Genomic DNA, 16817 nt, shown 5'->3' with positions numbered 1-16817 from the left:
CCACTGGAGAGGAGTCCTCGTTAGGGCCGCTTGCCGGTTTCTGACCGCCTCCCGTTAGCAGGTTTCCGGTAGCCGTTTCACCAGCACAGAGTTTTGGGGTTCTGTTTTTAATTCATTGTTTGTTAAGAATTCTATTTCGTTAGTTTTGAATGGGTAATAGATGTCGTGGTTCAACATTTTTTAAAAATGTAAAACAGTAGAATGGCTTTTTATCCTGCCTGCCCGTTGACCCAGTTCTGTCCCCAGTCGCGTCTTCCCGAGTTTCTTTATGCATAGGTAAGCAAATACAATATACATTCTTTGCCCTTCCTTTACACACATGGTGTTTGGGATCTTGCTTTCTTAATGGTACATTTTGGAGAACTTTCCAAATACAAATACAGCTTCCTCATTCTTTCTTATAGCTGGGTAGTAGTGCTTTTTTGGGTATACCATGATTTATGTGGTTTATATACAGATAGGCATTTAGACGTTTGTAACTTTGGCTCTCTGGAACAGCGCTGTCGTGAATAACCTGTACATATCATTTTCTTCATGACTGCGTCTCCAGCATGAGTCCTTAGGATTGGAATTGTTGGGGCGAAGATAATGTGCATTTGTAATTTTCTTGTCCCTTACCAAATTGCTCTCCAACTAGATGGCGTCCGTTTACACACCCACTTGCAGTGCTTGAGCTGCTTGAAAGTTTGACCCTTAATACAGTCAGGTTACTGAAGAGAGATTTTCAAATTACCTACATAGGATTTGATTTAGATTTTTCGTGGAAAGGGCCTTAAACTGTTACCCTTCTTTTGTCTGAAAATAGGCCACCAAGGCACATATAAAACTCAATACCAAGAAGCTTTATCAGGCAGATGGGTATGCAGTGAAAGAACTTCTCAAGATCACCTCTGTCCTTTATAACGCCATGAAGACCAAAGGGCTGGAGGGCTCGAAGATAGGAGAAGAGGACGTCAGCAAATTCAAGTTTGATCTCGGCTCAAAGGTGAGGACCATGAAAGGCTCCTGGTGAGGGACAGAGTATTTATTTCTTAGAGTCTGAAATGGACCCTGTCAGATACTCCCGGCGCCACTTTTTCCTTAGGCCTTAACTGAGAGCAGTTTTTCAGTTTTGCACTCGTCGGCACTTGGATACAAACAGAAGCCGCGGTAAATTAATCCAGCTCCTTATCGAAAGCCCGCTCTATGCCAGGCACAGTTCAGGCGCAGGGGATGCGGGCATGAACATCGAGGACGGAAGCCCGCTCTTCCTGTGGCTCAGTTAGGGGCGTCAGACTAAACCACACAGCAGAAGGAATGTCAGGTCACAGGTGGCCGATGTGTGGGGAACTGTAAAGCAGGGCAGGGGCGGGGAGGGCCGGGGCAGGTGTCTTCAGTAGGGAGATGGGAGAGGTGCCATCTTCAGCAGGAGGACGGGAAGGGATTTGAAATTCTGTGTTAAGAGCATCACTCTGGCCGCTGGGGTGAGATCAGACTGAGGAGGGAGGTGAGGGTGGAGGTGGACCTGTTACAAAGCAAGAGATGACAGTGACTTTGAACCAAGCGGGTGACGTCAGGAGCTCAGCTGAGGTAGGAGGGAGCTGAGTTGCCAGGCATCGGAGTCTTGGTTCAAGCAGCAAGTCAGAAGTGGAAGTTAAGTCCTGAGTCACTTACTGTCATGGTTTGGGCAAGGGGCTAAAAGCAGAGGAAGTGTCCCCCCGGCCCCCACCCCGACGCCATTCCTTTTTCTCCCAGGAGAGGGCGCACCAGTCGAGGGTTGTGTCCTGAGGGAGCTCTGAACAAAAGGCTCCAGCACTTTTCACCCTGAGGTGGGGGAGGACCAGGAGTGGCAGAGTGGTGGGTGCTGGGTCTTTGGGGAGAGTGTCCTCGGGTTTTCTCCCCAGCTCCCTAACAGGGAAGCCTGGGAGGCACCAGAGAGGACCTCAGCCCGAGGCCGCGGATGGGAGACCTGGGAGGGGAGGCCCTGGGGCTAGGAAGGCGGATATTTTGTAGGAACCGTTGGGTCAGGGGCCCGGAGTCCTTGACTGCCACTCCCTTCAGAGCCTGCAGCGAGGAGTCTCTTCTGGTGCGCTGTGGGCGCAGCTCTCCCCGTGGGGCCCGCCAGGGAAAACCTTGGCGGTCGCCCGTGGTCAGGCCAGAGAAACCACACCTAGGTTTTTAACCAGGAGTGAGACGCCTCCGTGGAAAGAAGTGACCGGAAGTTAGAACCTTCTTTGAACGTAGATCTTGGGGGCTTGGATGTGAGTTGAGAGAAAACAGACAGTGCAAGGAAGATCCTACAGCCATGCTGTCCGGTAGAACTGTCTGTGATGATGGATGGGTTCTTTATCCGCACCGCACAGTACGGCAGCCACTAGCCACGTGTAGCTAGCACAGCCGGGTGGGTTCTAAATTTTTTTATTTACTTCTTTATTCATTTTTTTTCTTTTCTAAATTTTATTTAATTTTAAACAATTTAACATTGAAAATGGCCACGTGTGGCAAGTCCGTGCGGTATCAGACATCCTAGCTCTAAAGTCTTTGGTCTGAGCACCGGAACCGACCAATTGCCGGTTTCCCAAACGGAGGGGAGCATGGAAGGAGCGGGCTTGGTGGGAAAGGTGGGGCGTTTGGTCTGGAACACGTTCAGTGTGAGGTGTCGGGCCTCAGGTCATAGATGGCGTTAGGGCCGGAACTCAGGAGGGAGTGTGACTAGAAAGACTTCGGGGGACCAGACTCTGGTGTACTCCAGGCCCGGGAGGGGGGGAGGTGAGACTCCTGCGGAGAAAACCAGATCTTTGCTGCCGTGAGGCAGGTGCAGCTGGGGCTGGAGGAAGCAGAAGCGGGAAGAGAGTCCTCAGCTGTGAATGAAGAGGGAGCCTTGTTGCTGGTGGTCTGGGAATAAGAGGGGGTGACATGTAATTGCAAGAGAGCAAGAGGGAGCAGAGCAAGGAAACATTGGGGCTCTATGGAAAACGTCGCAGATGCAAGGAAGAGGGGGTGACCTGTGAACCCTAAGAAAGAAGCCTGTGCTCAGACCACGGGCCGTCATCTTCACGGCAACACCTGCCACCCTTGAGGGAGCCGGGCGCTGCTGCAGGGCTGTGGGCGCGTTACGTCACGTGGGCCTTAGCGGCCCGTCCAGAGGCGGGGGCTCGGGGGGTGGGAGCGAGGAACTCGGGGCACCAGGGTTCTGCGGTAGGACGTGTGCCTCTCCAGTTGTCCCTCCTGTGGTCACCCTGCTACCTTCGGGGTCCCCTGTTGGGACCGAGTCGGAATAGGAAGCATGTCCCTTTCACCCTCCTACACTTCCTGGTTGAGGAATACATTTGACTTGGCATTTGGATTTTCGGAGAGACCCACGTGTCCTGGGAGTGCGCCTCCGCGGGATGTAACATGTGTCCCATGCAAAACATGTTCAGTAGTCAGGTATCCTGACGGGAGACAGGAATCGATGTTAACAAACTGGTTATTCTGAATGTCTGTTAACGTATCACCGAGGTTTCCGTTTTTGATATTTTTCCTTCCAGATTGCAGACTTGAAAGCAGCCAGGCAGCTTGCTTCTGAGATCACATCCAGAGGGGCCTCTCTGTATGACCTGCTGGGCAAGGAGGTGGAGCTGAGGGTAAGCAATATTCGGATGCTTGAATACTTCCTCAGCGAAGCATTTTTCAGCGTTTCCTTTCCAGTTCTGCTTTTCCCGGTCCTTCTGATTTCATTAAACCATACCTGACTGGGGCTCCTGGGTGGCTCAGTCGGTTGAGTGTCCGACTTTGGCTCGGGTCATGATCTCGCGGTTCATGAGTTTGAGCCCCGCGTCAGGCTGTGTGCTGACAGCTCAGAGCCTGGAGCCTGCTTCGGATTCTGTGTCTCCCTCTCTCTCTGCCCCACCCTTGCTTGCGCTCTCTCTCTCTCTCTGTCTCTCAAAAATGAGTAAACGTTAAGTGTGTATATATACATATATATCTATACACACACACACACACACACACACACACATACATATATACATACATATAAATGTACCTGCTTAAATGAGATCCCGTGCTGGGAAGTAATACACAGCGTTAGCTGCCATTCTTGCTTCTAGGGCCACTGGTCTGTTTTTAATAGCTGTGGCTTCTAGTTCACAAATAGCAATTATGTAGCATGTTGCTGGAACTTTCCTCCTTGTGCCCATAGCAGACTTTGCTGATCATGGTGCTTTATCCTGGGGAACTCAGCATTCTTGTCTACCTAGTGCTCTTCTGAGCCCGTGGTTCCTAAACCTTGCTTCCCGGTAGAATCACGTGTGCGTGGATACCAGCTTCTGTTCTGATGTCACTGGTTTGGAGTATGACGTAGGCATTGGAAGTTAGAAGTCTCCGGATGATTCTGACGTGCAGCAGGTTTGGGGAGCCCATGACCTAGGCAGTCCCAACCACTCAGCTGAAGTGGATGTTATGGTTAAAATTCATTTGCAATGCTTGTTTCAGCCAGCGCCCATCAAGGAGAATGCTTCATCCACTACATGTAGGGAGCTGTTTAAGAGCGTGCTTCCTAAAACTCTTCCAGAGCTCCTATAGTCCTTTTAAATCACCTGATGTCCACGTTGTCCCCCAAACCAGTGAGTCAGAATATCTGGGGCTAAGAGCCAGGCATCCAGCTTTTAAAGATCTCCGGGTGATTCCAACATGCGGCAGAGTTTGGGAGCCGCTGGTTGAAGAAGAAATGGATGCTGTTTAACTCTTACGTGTAAAGACGTATGTCGTTGGAAGCACACGTGCTCACATCTCACGTTTTCAAGTTCAATGCGGTTAATTAATCTCGTTCTGGTCAGGTATGTCAGCCGTGGCCTCTCACTTCCTGGTCTATGTTCTGGCATCACTGATGAAGTATGATAGTGTTTTTTCTCTTGCTTTTCATTTCTGCGCCAGGAGTGGTCTGGAAGCAGGGGACTTGGGTACCAGCTCACCGTCCCTGCTCTCCATACGGTAACCTGGTGGTGGCCGCCCAGTGAAGGGCAGTTGGCAGAACACAACGGCCGCTCCCGTCTAATAGCTCATTCAGTTAACAAGGCAGCTCTAGGCTTTCTGGGTTCTTCGTTTTCTATTTTTTATTTATTTTATTTTATTCACTTTTTAATTTTTAACATCTACCCTTGAGAGAATGAGAGAGACAGGGACAGCGTGAGTGGGGGAGGGGCAGAGAGAGCGGGAGACACAGGATCCGAAGCGGGCTCCAGGCTCCGAGCCATCAGCACAGAGCCCTATGCGGGGCTCGAACTCACGGACCGTGAGATCATGACCCGAGCCAAAGTCAGATAGATGCTTAACCGACCGAGCCCCTCGGGTACCTGTGTTTTCTCTTTATAGTGCAGGAGGGCACGTGTGTCTACACATGATTCTAAGAGACCTAGAGACGAGAGTTGGTCACTTGCTAATTGCCACAGAGCTGTGGCTTCATTGTGAGACTTGAACCGGGATTCCACTGGGGACTCTTTCAGCACCATCCTCTAATGAATGGAAATAATCAGTGGCCGGACTGTTGCCATGGGAGCCATGAATATGGAACTTCTCAAATTCTGTATACAGTTGTGGTCTGAGGAGGATCCCCTGTCCAGTGTTTGTTTTTCATGTACTCACCGAGGACTAGTATCAGTCACGGGCAAGGCACCGTGCTCTGTGTCCTTGAATAGGTCATGGTCCCTGCCATCTGTAGTTTTCCACAGTGGGGGAGATGAGAGGCGCTGTGGAATGAAGGAAGCCCAAGACAGTTTGGGAACGTGCTGCAGAAACCTCAGAACTGCATCCACGTTAAAATCCCAAGGCTCAGAGAAGTTCCCGGTACTGGTATGATAGGCACACATGCCTCCCGTGGTTGGTTAGTGGTTCATGCTAGGGGGCAGGACCAAGGTGATTCCTCTCGTTGGCTGCAGATGTCGGTGACAGGCAACTTAGAGGGAATTAATCACAGGAAGGATCCTAGAGGCTGGCAGGGGGTTCAGACGGCAGGTTGAGCTGCACTTGTTTGGGGTTCCCATGAATAAATATAGGTAAAGAAGCAAACTTGGGAGTAAAGATGATAGAGGTGGGCTCAGTTTTGTCTGTGGCGTCGTGGGGACGTGGGGCCTGTAACTGAGGAAGGCCCAGGGAGCTGGAGGGGCCAGGCTGGCATTAGGGTTAGAAGAACGTTTGGAGGAATTGCTAGAAGAAGGGGTTTTGCATCAGAGGTCCACAGTGTAATGGGACTTTAGAGCGCTAGTCCATAAGCTGTATCTACATCTAGGAATTGGTTGTGAGAATTCCTCTTCTGAAAAGGAACTTCATTTCATTGTTTCTCACAGGAACTGAGAACAGAAGCAATTGCCAGACCGCTAGAAATAAATGAGACTGAAAAAGTGATGAGAATTGCAATAAAAGACATTCTGGTAAGCTTGTTTGCTTTTATTTAAAGTTTTTGTGCCTGGGACTTGAAAATAATTGATTTAGTCCCTGCCTTCTTAAGACGCGGCAACCTTAGTCCTGTTGACAGAGAAGGGATATGAAAGTGGGGAAGTGAAAAATGCAGAGGACATTCTAGGATACGTAGGTTGCTTACTTTTATTATTTTCCCCCTTGTTATAAATATGAAAAATTTCTCCTTCAAAATTTGTCAGTTTTAATAATTTCATAATCCACTTAAATTCTTCAATACTTTTCATAAGTAATGCTCTCTCTTATGGACTCTTCACACTTTATTTAATCATTTAATTCATCACAGTTGGGCATTTAAATGATTTTTAGATTTTCCTTTTTTTTTTTTTTTTTTTTGGTGTGGAAACCTAGGCACGGAGATTTTTAAATGGCGCCGTAACGAATAGAATGGCCGCCACCGCTAACTGCTCACCCGCCGTCAATTATGTGCTCATCTCACCTCAGGCATTCATTTGGAGGGTAGTAGTGAGGGAGACTCTCGACTCCGATGGCTTTGGGTTTGCATCCCACTTGGTGATCTTAGGCAAGTTGCTTAACCTTGTGTTTCACTCTCCTCGTCTGTAAAACAGGGAGAAAGGCAATGTCTGCCACACGGGGTCCTTCTGTGTGTTCGTTGTAACATTGTGTCAGACACAGTCTGGCCCATAGTAGGTATCCCTGTGTTATCAGTGATTCATTTTATTCAGTACACACAGGCCGGGGAGGCTTATGTAAAGCAGGAGTAGCATAAAACAAGAATTTGCTGAGAGCTGTCAATTCTAAGATTGATAGGTTTTTATAATATCCTTGTCCTAAAACAGTAATATTCCCTGAACCCAGCACCAGGGTGCAGCCTCAGCAGGTAAGAAGGGCAGAGCAGCCGAGATGGGAGGTTGAGTGCATATAGACAGATGGATAAGTAGGTAACTATATAAGGTGATGAATGCCTAGGTTCTCACTCTTGGAAAAGAGAGTTAGTGGAGGAGAAAGAGAAGAAAATGAGAATGAACCCTGAAGTTGGAGCTATTGGTTAAATGCGTGGTTTTCACTGGCTAGTTAGGTAGGTAGCCAGCTCCCTGTGTGTATGTCTGTGCACGTAAGTTTATGTCATATTTATATACGTACACATGCACACCCACGTCCACATTCCTATCTTTCTTACCTCTGAGCACACTTGGCACCCACATCTAGGCTTCTAAATGCCATTCTCCACTAAAAGGAACCAGGCTCTTGAGGAGAAATGTCTGAGTCCAGAGCTGGGACAGGAAGGTACAAGATCCTTTTGGGCCAGCAAGGAAGGAAGTGCCCGAAGAATGAAAGGGGTCTGTCGGGGGGACACAGGAGCAGCTTGAGTGGGCTTCCCCTGGTTAAACTAGGGACAGTTTAAGCTTCAGAATAAATTATAGTAATGGCTTATAGAGCATTGAGTGAAATGGGAGACCATGAGTTCTCACTGATATAAAAAATATTGAAAGCTGATGAAGAGAAAGTATCTCACATAGTTTCAAAGTAGCTCCCCACAGGGCCTCCTGGCTGGTTCAGTCAGAAGAGGGAGTGATTCTTCATCTTGGGATTGTGAGTTCGAGCTCCACACTGGGTGTAGAGATTACTTAAAAAAGAAAAAAAAAAAGGCTCCCCACAAAAGTACTTACTAATTACAGAGGACAAAACAGTAACTTCCCATGAGAATCCTGGCAGACACCCCCTTAATCCAGTGGTCAAAGTGAACATCACAGGTAATGGAACAAATCAGAATTCTGCACCCGGAAATATGCACCGGATACGGTCATATCTGTGCTTTCCTGCTGAAGTTGCATGTTCGGAAGCTGATCAGACAAAGGCACATTGAAGGGCGTTCTGCAGGTTCCCTGGCTCGTACTCTTCACCAGTGGAAAGTACGCGGAAGTCCAGGAAAGCCCGAGGAGATGTGCTGACGGAATGCCGAGGGTGACTTTCGCCTGGTGTTAAGGACTTCATGGGGACAAGTGGGGAGACCTGAGAGGGTCTGAGGACTAGATGGTGGTAGTGCATCCGTGTCCATTTCATGAGCCAGTGATTGAGGAGGAGAGAACCCCATTCATGCAAAATACGGAGTCAAGTATTTAGCGGTGATGGGGCCTCAAGTCGGCAACCCTGTCTGACCTAGGCCAGGAGAAAATGCTTCGTGTTCTACCCCAGCTGTTGGTAAGTTGTGATGGTTTCTCAGTTGAAAAGTTAACTGCTTGTCCGTGTTCTGGCTGGATGGAGTTAACATGGCATGAATGTGCCTTTAGCGCTAAGTATGTATTAGGAGTACAGTAGCCGAATGAGGGCCCAGTTCATTTCCCGGAGAACCCTCTATGCATGCTTGCATGCTTGTATGTGTTATTTATTATTTCCTTTCTTTAATTGAAGTGTGGTTGGCACACAGTGCTACATTAGCTTCAGGTATGCGACATAGTTGGTGAACACCTTTTCAGGTGTCTGTTAAGTGTTGCAAAGTATCCATGATATTTGATAATTCTAAAAGCAAAACCAACACAACAGCGTGGATACTTAAAAGGGGTTATTATTTATTTATAGGCCATTTATTTCAGGCTAGGGGAAATTGTATTTATCACACTGGTGTTTCTTATTTGAGGAGTGCATACCTCTAAAAAATTGTTTTGTTTTATTTTTTTTTAATGTTTATTTATTTTTGAGAGAGAGAGACAGCACGAGTGGGGGAGGAGCAGAGAGAGAGGGAGACACAGAATCAGAAGCAGGCTCCAGGCTCTGAGCTGTCAGCACGGAGCCTGACGCGGGGCTCGAACTCACAAACCGTGAGATCATGACCTGAGCCGAAGCCGGACGTGCAACCGACTGAGCCACCCAGGCGCCCCTAAAAAATTGTTTTTATTCTTTTTTTAAGTTTATTTATTTTTGAGAGACACTCACACAGAATGCAAGTGGGGGAGAGGCAGAGAGAGAGAGAGCGCGAGACACAGACTCCGAAGCAGGCTCCAGGCTCTAGGCTCTGAGCTGTCAGCACAGAGCCCGATGTGGGGCTGGAACTCATGAACTGCGAGATCATGACCTCAGCTGAAGTTGGATGCTCAACCGTTGAGCCACCCGGGGGCCCCAAGTTGTTTTTATTCTTGAAGTCAGATAAATGCACTAGGCTTAATCTGACTTTGAGTCAGAGAAATAGTTGCCATCAACTTGAGTTTTTTGTTTAGAAACTCCCCTTGTCTTCTTGTGAGTGAGTTTAGATCTCTTTTGGGATTTTTAAAGCACTTGCAGCAAACGGATAGTGATAAGATTTTTTTCGTGAAAGCACCTTGGAAATGATGAGTGTACTTAGTAGAAAAAAATGAAACCATAAATAAACAATAGAGGTGGTTGCTTCCAAAGATATATAGTCTTTGACAGTCACGGAGTGTCCACGCTCCTTAGAGGGTTTCTTTGTGGACCCCACAGCGTGTCATAGACTTGCAGGTGAGCAGACACGAGGCCTTCGTGGGTGAGGACACGTGTGTGGGGTCCTGGTGGGCAGAAGCCCGCCTCAGGCGTCGGGGACGTGAGGCAGAGTTGGGACGTCAGAACTTGGGAGGCAGCCCCACGCTCCCGGACACCATTCCTGCTGCGGCCGATGGCAGCTCGGAGCCCAGGCCCGGCCCGGCCGGCTTCCCAGACCGGCGTGAGACAACAGGGAGGCCTGCGGTTTGTCCGTGATCTCTCTCTTTCCCTTCGCCTTCTTTCCCAGGCCCTGCTACCCACGCTCCGGCCCAAAGGCCAGGTCCGCTGAGGGGGCCGCTTTTGCACTGCCTTCACACGGTAGTTTCTCTGTTTTAGTCTGTAGTCGAGGTTTACTTGCCGGGGAGAGAAGAGGTGCCTTCTGTCTCGGTCCCAGCAGGCAGGATTAGGGCTGGGACCCCCTAAGGTTTCTTTCTGTCGCCTTCTAAATAAAGCCATGCTTGCGTGTGCACACATTTTGTGAGTCAGATGTTTGTAAGCAGGGGAGTAACCTGACCGGTGTAAACAGAGGCAGACTACCAACTCAGAGCAGTAGCGGGGTGACCAGTCTAAACAAGTGAGCTGCGCAGGAGGCCTTGGGAGCCTCTCCCCTCTGCCCAGGATGCTGTTTTTTCCGTCTTCATTTGTTTCCCTGGCAAGAAACCACCTCTTCTCGTGGAAAAAGGACGGTCATTTTTTTCTGGGCCTGTGTGACGTTCCCTCTGCAACGAGTTGGTTAACTGAGTGATGGCCAGGGGCGGGTTTGCCCTGTTCGCTGACTCTGCTTTCCCGTAGCCTGTGTCGCGGTGCCTGCCGAGTCGCGAAGTCCCTCTCTGCCGAGAGTCGGGTTGGTGTTCCTTGTTGGCACCGCCTCATTCACTTCCTGTTCACTGTAGGCACAGGTTCAGAAGACTAAAGACCTGCTCAATAACGTGGCCTCTGACGAAGCTAATTTAGAAGCCAAAATCGAGAAGAGGAAATTAGAACTGGAAAGAAATCGGAAGCGACTCCAGACTCTGCAGAGTGTCAGGTAGATACGAACACCTGAAGGATGAGTAGACTGTCGTCTTTGAAAGTTCCAGCAGAGTGAGCGAGCGGCACACGGGCAGCGGGGACGGCCTCCTGTGGGACTGTCTCGGCCTCCCGGTGTACGGGCGACGCTCACGGTAACGAGCGCTCTGTGCAGCTCGTGCTCCCCCTGCTTTCGCTGTACCCGGAGCCTCCCCTCAGGCTTCTACAGCTTCTCGGAATGCAGGGCCGAGTGAGTGAGTCCACATGGTGAATGTTGTGCGAGGCTCGTCTCCCGAGAGCTGGGCCTTGCCGTAAATGAGGGGGAAACAGAAGCACACTCCCCTTTCTCAGTGTGAGTAGATTTTAGACCTTTATCATTCTTCACCGGTAATTCGTCTTTCTCTTGGCTTTCCATCACCGAAAACCTCTTTTCCAGGGAACATGGATGATAATGGGGGCGCCAAATGCCTTCTAGGTCGTTGGAGCCTTCTAGGCTCACGTTTTCTTGGAGCCTGCGGGCACTCTTTCTCTTTATCTCTCTCTCTCTCGTTTTGTACCCTCCTTTGCTTGCTGTGTCTCTTTGTCATTTTCTCTCCCGTGCCACTACTTTTTCTCCCTTTCTGTCGTCCCTTCATTTTTCTCTCTTTGCTTCTTCCTCCGTGTAGCTCCTGCACCCGTTTGAATGTCTTGCCGTTTTGAGATACTGGTGCCTGGGCCACAGTCTGGCTGCTGTCCTGAGACCTGAGGGAAGGCAGCGCCTGGGGTAACCCAGGGAGCACCGCAGGCTTCCTCCCAGCCATGGGCAGGACCACGTCCTTCCACCTTTGGAATGTGGCCCACCTGATATGTTTGTCTCGTTAAAAAATTCTGCCTTTCAAGCATAAATTCATTTTTGTTAAGTTTCGTACCCTTTTTTTCCCCACCTAGATTTTTAATTTTCTTAATTTTGTTTAATTTACATCCAAATTGCTTAGCATATAGCGCAACAGTGACTTCAGGAGTAGATTCCTTAGTGCCCCTTCCCCATTTAGCCCATCCCCCCTCCCACACCCCCTCCAGTAACCCTCTGTTTGTTCTCCATATTTAAGTCTCTTATATTTTGTCCCCCTCCCTGTTTTTGTATTATTTTTGCTTTCCTTCCCTTATGTTCATCTGTTTTGTATCTTAATATCCTCATATGAGTGAAGTCGTATGATATTTTTCTTTCTCTGACTAATTTCGCTTAGCGTAATACCCTCTAGTTCCATCCATGTAGTTGCAAATGGCAAGATTTTATTTTTTTAAAAATTTTTTGCTTTTATATATATATTTTTGAGAGAGACAGAGCACAAGTGAGGGAGGGGCAGAGAGAGGGGGACACAGAATCTGAAGCAGGCTCCAGGCTGTGAGCTGTCAGCACAGAGCCCGATGTGGGACTCGAATTCACAGACCACAAGATCATGACCTGAGCCAAAGTCAGACGCTCAGCCGACTGAGCCACCCAGGCACCCCAAGATTTCATTCTTTTTGATTGCTGAGTAATACTCCAGTGTGTGTGTGTGTGTGTGTGTGTGTGTGTGTGTGTGTGTGTGTATGTATGTGTATATACATACACACCACATCATCTTTATCCATTCATCCATCAATGGACATTTGGGCTCTTTCCATACTTTGGCTATTGTCAACATTGCTGCCATAAACATTGGGGTGCATGTGCCCTTTCAAAACAGCACACCTGTATCCCTTGGATAAATACCTAGTAGTGCAATTGCTGGGTCATAGGGTGGTTCTATTTTTAATTTTTTGAGGAACCTCCATACTGCTTTCCAGAGTGGCTACACCAACTTGCATTCCCACCAACAATGCAAAAGAGATCTTCTTTCTCCACATCCTCGCCAACATCTGTTGTTGCCTGAGTTGTTAATGTTAATTCTGACAGGTGTGAGGTGGTATCTCACTGTGGTTTTGATTTATATTTCCCTGATGATAAGTGATGTTGAGCATTTTTTCATGTGTCAGTTGGCCATCTGGATGTCTTCTTTGGAGAAGTGTCTATTCATGTCTTTTTCCCATTTCTTCACTGGATTATTTGTTTTTTGGGTGTTGAGTTTGATAAGTTCTTTATAGATTTTGCATATAACCCTTCATCTGATACAGCGTTTGCAAATATCTTCTCCCATTCTGTCGGTTGCCTTTTAGTTTTGCTGATTGTTTCCTTCACTGTGCAGAAGCTTTTTATTTTGATGAGGTCCCAGTATATTTTTGCTTTTGTTTCCCTTGCCTCTGGACACATGTTGAGTGAGAAGTTGCTACAGCCAAGGTCAAAGAGGTTTTTACCTGCTTTCTCCTCGAGGATTTTGGTGGCTTCCTGTCTTACATTTAGGTCTTTCATCCATTTTGAGGTTATTTTTGTGTATGGTGTAAGAAAGTGGTCCAGGTTCATTCTTCTGTATGTCACTGTCCAGTTTTCCCAGCACCACTTGCTGAAGAGACTGTCTGTTCCATTGGATATTCTTTCCTGCTTTGTCAAAGATTAGTTGGCCATATGTTTGTGGGTCCATTTCTGGGTTCTCTGTTCTGTTCCATTGATCTGAGTGTCTGTTTTTGTGCCAGTACCATACCGTCTTGATGATGACAGCTTTGTTATACAGTTTGAAGTCCGGGATTGTGTCCTGCTTTGGTTTTCTTTTTCAAGAAAGCTTTGGCTATTTGGGGTCTTTTCTGTTTCCATACATATTTTAGGATTTTTTGTTCTAGCTCTGTGAAGAATGCTGGTGGTATTTTGATAGGGATTGCGTTGAATATGTAGATTGCTTTTGGATACTATTGACATTTTAACAATATTTGTTCTTCCTATCCAGGAGCATGGAATCTTTTTCCTTTTTTTGTTTGTGTCTTCTTCAATTTCTTTCATAAGCTTTGGATAGTTTTCAATGTATAGATTTTTCACCTCTTTGGTTAGATTTCTCATATCCTTTTAATAGAAAAGTTTGTTTTTGCTCTAGTCCCAAAGATAATCTCTTCCTTTTTAATTTATGTTTTTGTTTTGTTTTGTTTTGTTTTTTGAGAGACAGTGTGAGCAGGTCAGGGGCAGAGAGAGAGGAGAGAACCAGAATCCAAAGCAGGCTCCACACTGCCACCAAGGATCCTGATGCGGGGCTTGAACTCATGAGCCACGAGATCATGACCTGAGCTGAAGTCGAAAGCTTAACTGGCTGAGCTACCCAGGCACCCCTATCTGTATATTTTTAAAACAAGAGTTTCCCTTTAAGATCGAAAATAAGAGAAAAAAACATAAACTCAGCAAATCAGTCAAAACAAGCTTTTGTGTTATTGCTTTGCTTTTAGATTTTATATTGTTTAAAAGCTTAGCTTTAATTTGTAGCAACCTATGTTTTCCTTTTTTAGGGGATGGAATACTTTTTGGAGCATCCAGACAGCAAAATACTGTGCTCAACTAAGATAATATATATATTTAGGTTACTAATTTTGTGAGAAGTGTATGACACGTGATTACTTTTTAAGTCTGTATTAAAATCTATGGCAGAGTGAGTAAGAAAAAAGATTGCAAAGCTTCATTCAAGGTAATGTACTTAAAGGTGTTTAAAAATGCATTCCTGGGGCACCTGGGTGGCTCAGTTGGTTGAGCGTCCGACTTCGGCTCAGGTCATGATCTCACGGCTCATGAGTTTGAGCCCCGCATCAGGCTCTGTGCTGACAGCTCAGAGCCTGGAGCCTGTTTCAGATTCTCTCTCCCTTTCTCTCTGCCCCTCCCCTGCTCATGCTCTGTCTGTCTGTCTCTCTCTCTCTCAAAAATAAATAAACATTAAAAAAGTTTTTTTTAAATAAAAAATAAAAATGCATTTCTGCGACGCCTGAGTGGCTTAGTTGGTTAAGTGTCCGACTCTTGATTTCTGCTCAGGTCATGATCCCAGGGTTGTGGGAATGAGCCCCGTCTCAGGCTCTGCGCTGAGCATGGAGCCTGCTGGCTGCCCCTCTCCCACCTTTCTGGCTCTCTCTCGCAAAACAAAGAAAAAATATATTTCTCTCTGTGTATATATATCTATGCACAGAAAAGTCTGGAAGGATGTTTATCAAATATTCAGTGCTTGTACCTGGTGATAGGATTATGAGTAATCTTTACCTTATTCTTCATACTTTAAAGATTATTTTCAGGTTTTTACAAAGAGCTTTTGATCAACAAACAAACTAAGCGTGTTGCTTTTGAGGGGAGGGAGGAGGAAAGGGAAATGAGCTTTAAGCAGCTTCCAGATGAAGACACTTCTCCATGAAGGCTTTCCACAGCAGACCATGGTGGGGCCTGGGGCTCAGCATACTAATCTCAACTGTCTGTTGATGAATCTTTCACTTTTTATTTCACTTGGTTGTTGTAGGCCGGCCTTTATGGATGAATATGAGAAGATCGAGGAGGAGTTGCAGAAGCAGTATGACATTTATCTGGAGAAATTTCGAAATCTGGCTTATCTGGAACAGCAGCTTGAAGACCATCATAGGATGGAGCAAGAGAGGTTTGAGGTGAGCTCTTAGCCTGCTCCTCTCTACAGACCGTTCCTTCTGGCGTGGGATTCTGTACTTGGTGACATGTCAGTTTGTAAATGTCGTCGTGGGGGAACATTCCCTGGATGTTCCTTCTCCCTGATCAAGTCTGCGGATCGCTCACGCAGCTCTTCTCTTTTGCTGGTGGTGTGGCCTGGACTCCAGGCTGGTCGGATCTCTGATGGGTTTGGTCCGTTAGGGCGGCAGACAGGGCTGCCACGTGACCTGCGCAATCGCACAAGACTTAGCTTAGGAGGGCCTGTGCTTGCTTTAATGCTGTGCCGTCACTGGTTTGGAATTCTTAATAATTTTTTATTTATTTATTTTTAATGTTTATTTATTATTGAGAGAGACAGAGCATGAGCATGGGAGGGTCAGAGAGAGGAGGAGACACAGAATTCAAATGAGGCTCCAGGCTCTGAGCTGTCAGCACGGAGCCCAACGCGGGGCTCGGACTCACAAACCGCGAGATCGTGACCTGAGCCGAAGTCGGACGCCCAACCGACTGAGCCACCCAGGCGCCCCTGAATTCTTAATAATTCTTAAGTGCATTTTAATTTGCACTGAGTTCCATGGATTAGGTGACTGGCCTTGGGTAGATTTCTAAAAATTTGCTCAGTCAGGTCACTGAAAGATTTTCAGGCCCTGCTTAATTGAAAGTAGTTTATCAGATACTGCTTTATAAAGAGGAAACGCAGTTTATTGATTATTGTGGGAAGTGTGTGTGACCCAGAGCAAGCGGTCATCCGGGTTCCTCTCATCCCATTGTTCCAGGCCATTTAGGAAAGAGTGTTTCAGGTCCCAGCACAAGCTGGCAAATACGGATTTCAGAGCAAAGGAGAAATGGACCAAGTTACTCTCGTGTTTTGAATTGCTACTATCCCTTGGGGATATTTCTGCTTAACCCCAGAATGGTCCCTTGGAATCCGTGTTCATGCTGAAAGTGGTCTGTAACCTCCCTCTCTCACGCCGTCCTTGGCAGCTTTCGGCGTAAAGGTTATGCCACCTTCTTAAAAGCTGGGTGTTTGAATGAGGTGGAGCTGTTTGGTTGTACAGGACGGCCGGCGGGGGGTGGCTGATGCTTTCCTGGGGACACCTTTATCTTGACACGGAGCCGGTTGCCACCACTGCTGTATGGCAGGGGCAGGCCACGGAGCAGCAAGGGTGCAGGACAGGCCCGTGGTGAGGACAGTGTCTGGGGAAGAGCAGAAAAGGGCCGTGAAAGTAAAGTGAGCATTCTGTGGTGTCGCGCGGGGCCGCCCCCAGGTGTGGAGGTCGTGCCGAAGACGTGGCCCGGGGACGAGCATTCCTTCCTCTGCTCACACCTGCTCCGTGTGTTCATAACACCTGCGCCCTGACGGTAGCTCATGCCTCAAACAGTG

General features: G+C 47.6%; 1 protein-coding gene across 4 annotated transcripts in view; it reads left to right on the top strand.

The window, feature by feature from the left end:
* CLUAP1 (clusterin associated protein 1) overlaps positions 1 to 16817 on the top strand; it is a 35377-nt gene that overhangs the window by 4321 nt on the left and 14239 nt on the right. For all 4 annotated transcript variants that reach the window (XM_043560729.1, XM_043560728.1, XM_043560726.1 and 1 more), the window contains exons 4-8: positions 806 to 985; positions 3510 to 3605; positions 6306 to 6389; positions 10785 to 10918; positions 15273 to 15414. In XM_043560729.1, coding sequence (XP_043416664.1) covers positions 806 to 985; positions 3510 to 3605; positions 6306 to 6389; positions 10785 to 10918; positions 15273 to 15414 — 636 coding nt within the window. The remainder of the gene's footprint in view (positions 1 to 805; positions 986 to 3509; positions 3606 to 6305; positions 6390 to 10784; positions 10919 to 15272; positions 15415 to 16817) is intronic.

The sequence above is a fragment of the Prionailurus bengalensis genome, chromosome E3 (genome assembly GCF_016509475.1).
Source record: "Prionailurus bengalensis isolate Pbe53 chromosome E3, Fcat_Pben_1.1_paternal_pri, whole genome shotgun sequence".
NCBI classification, from domain to species: Eukaryota; Metazoa; Chordata; class Mammalia; order Carnivora; family Felidae; genus Prionailurus; species Prionailurus bengalensis.
The sequence above is the reverse complement of the archived record's forward strand: the minus strand, read 5'-3'. Positions and strand labels throughout refer to the sequence as shown.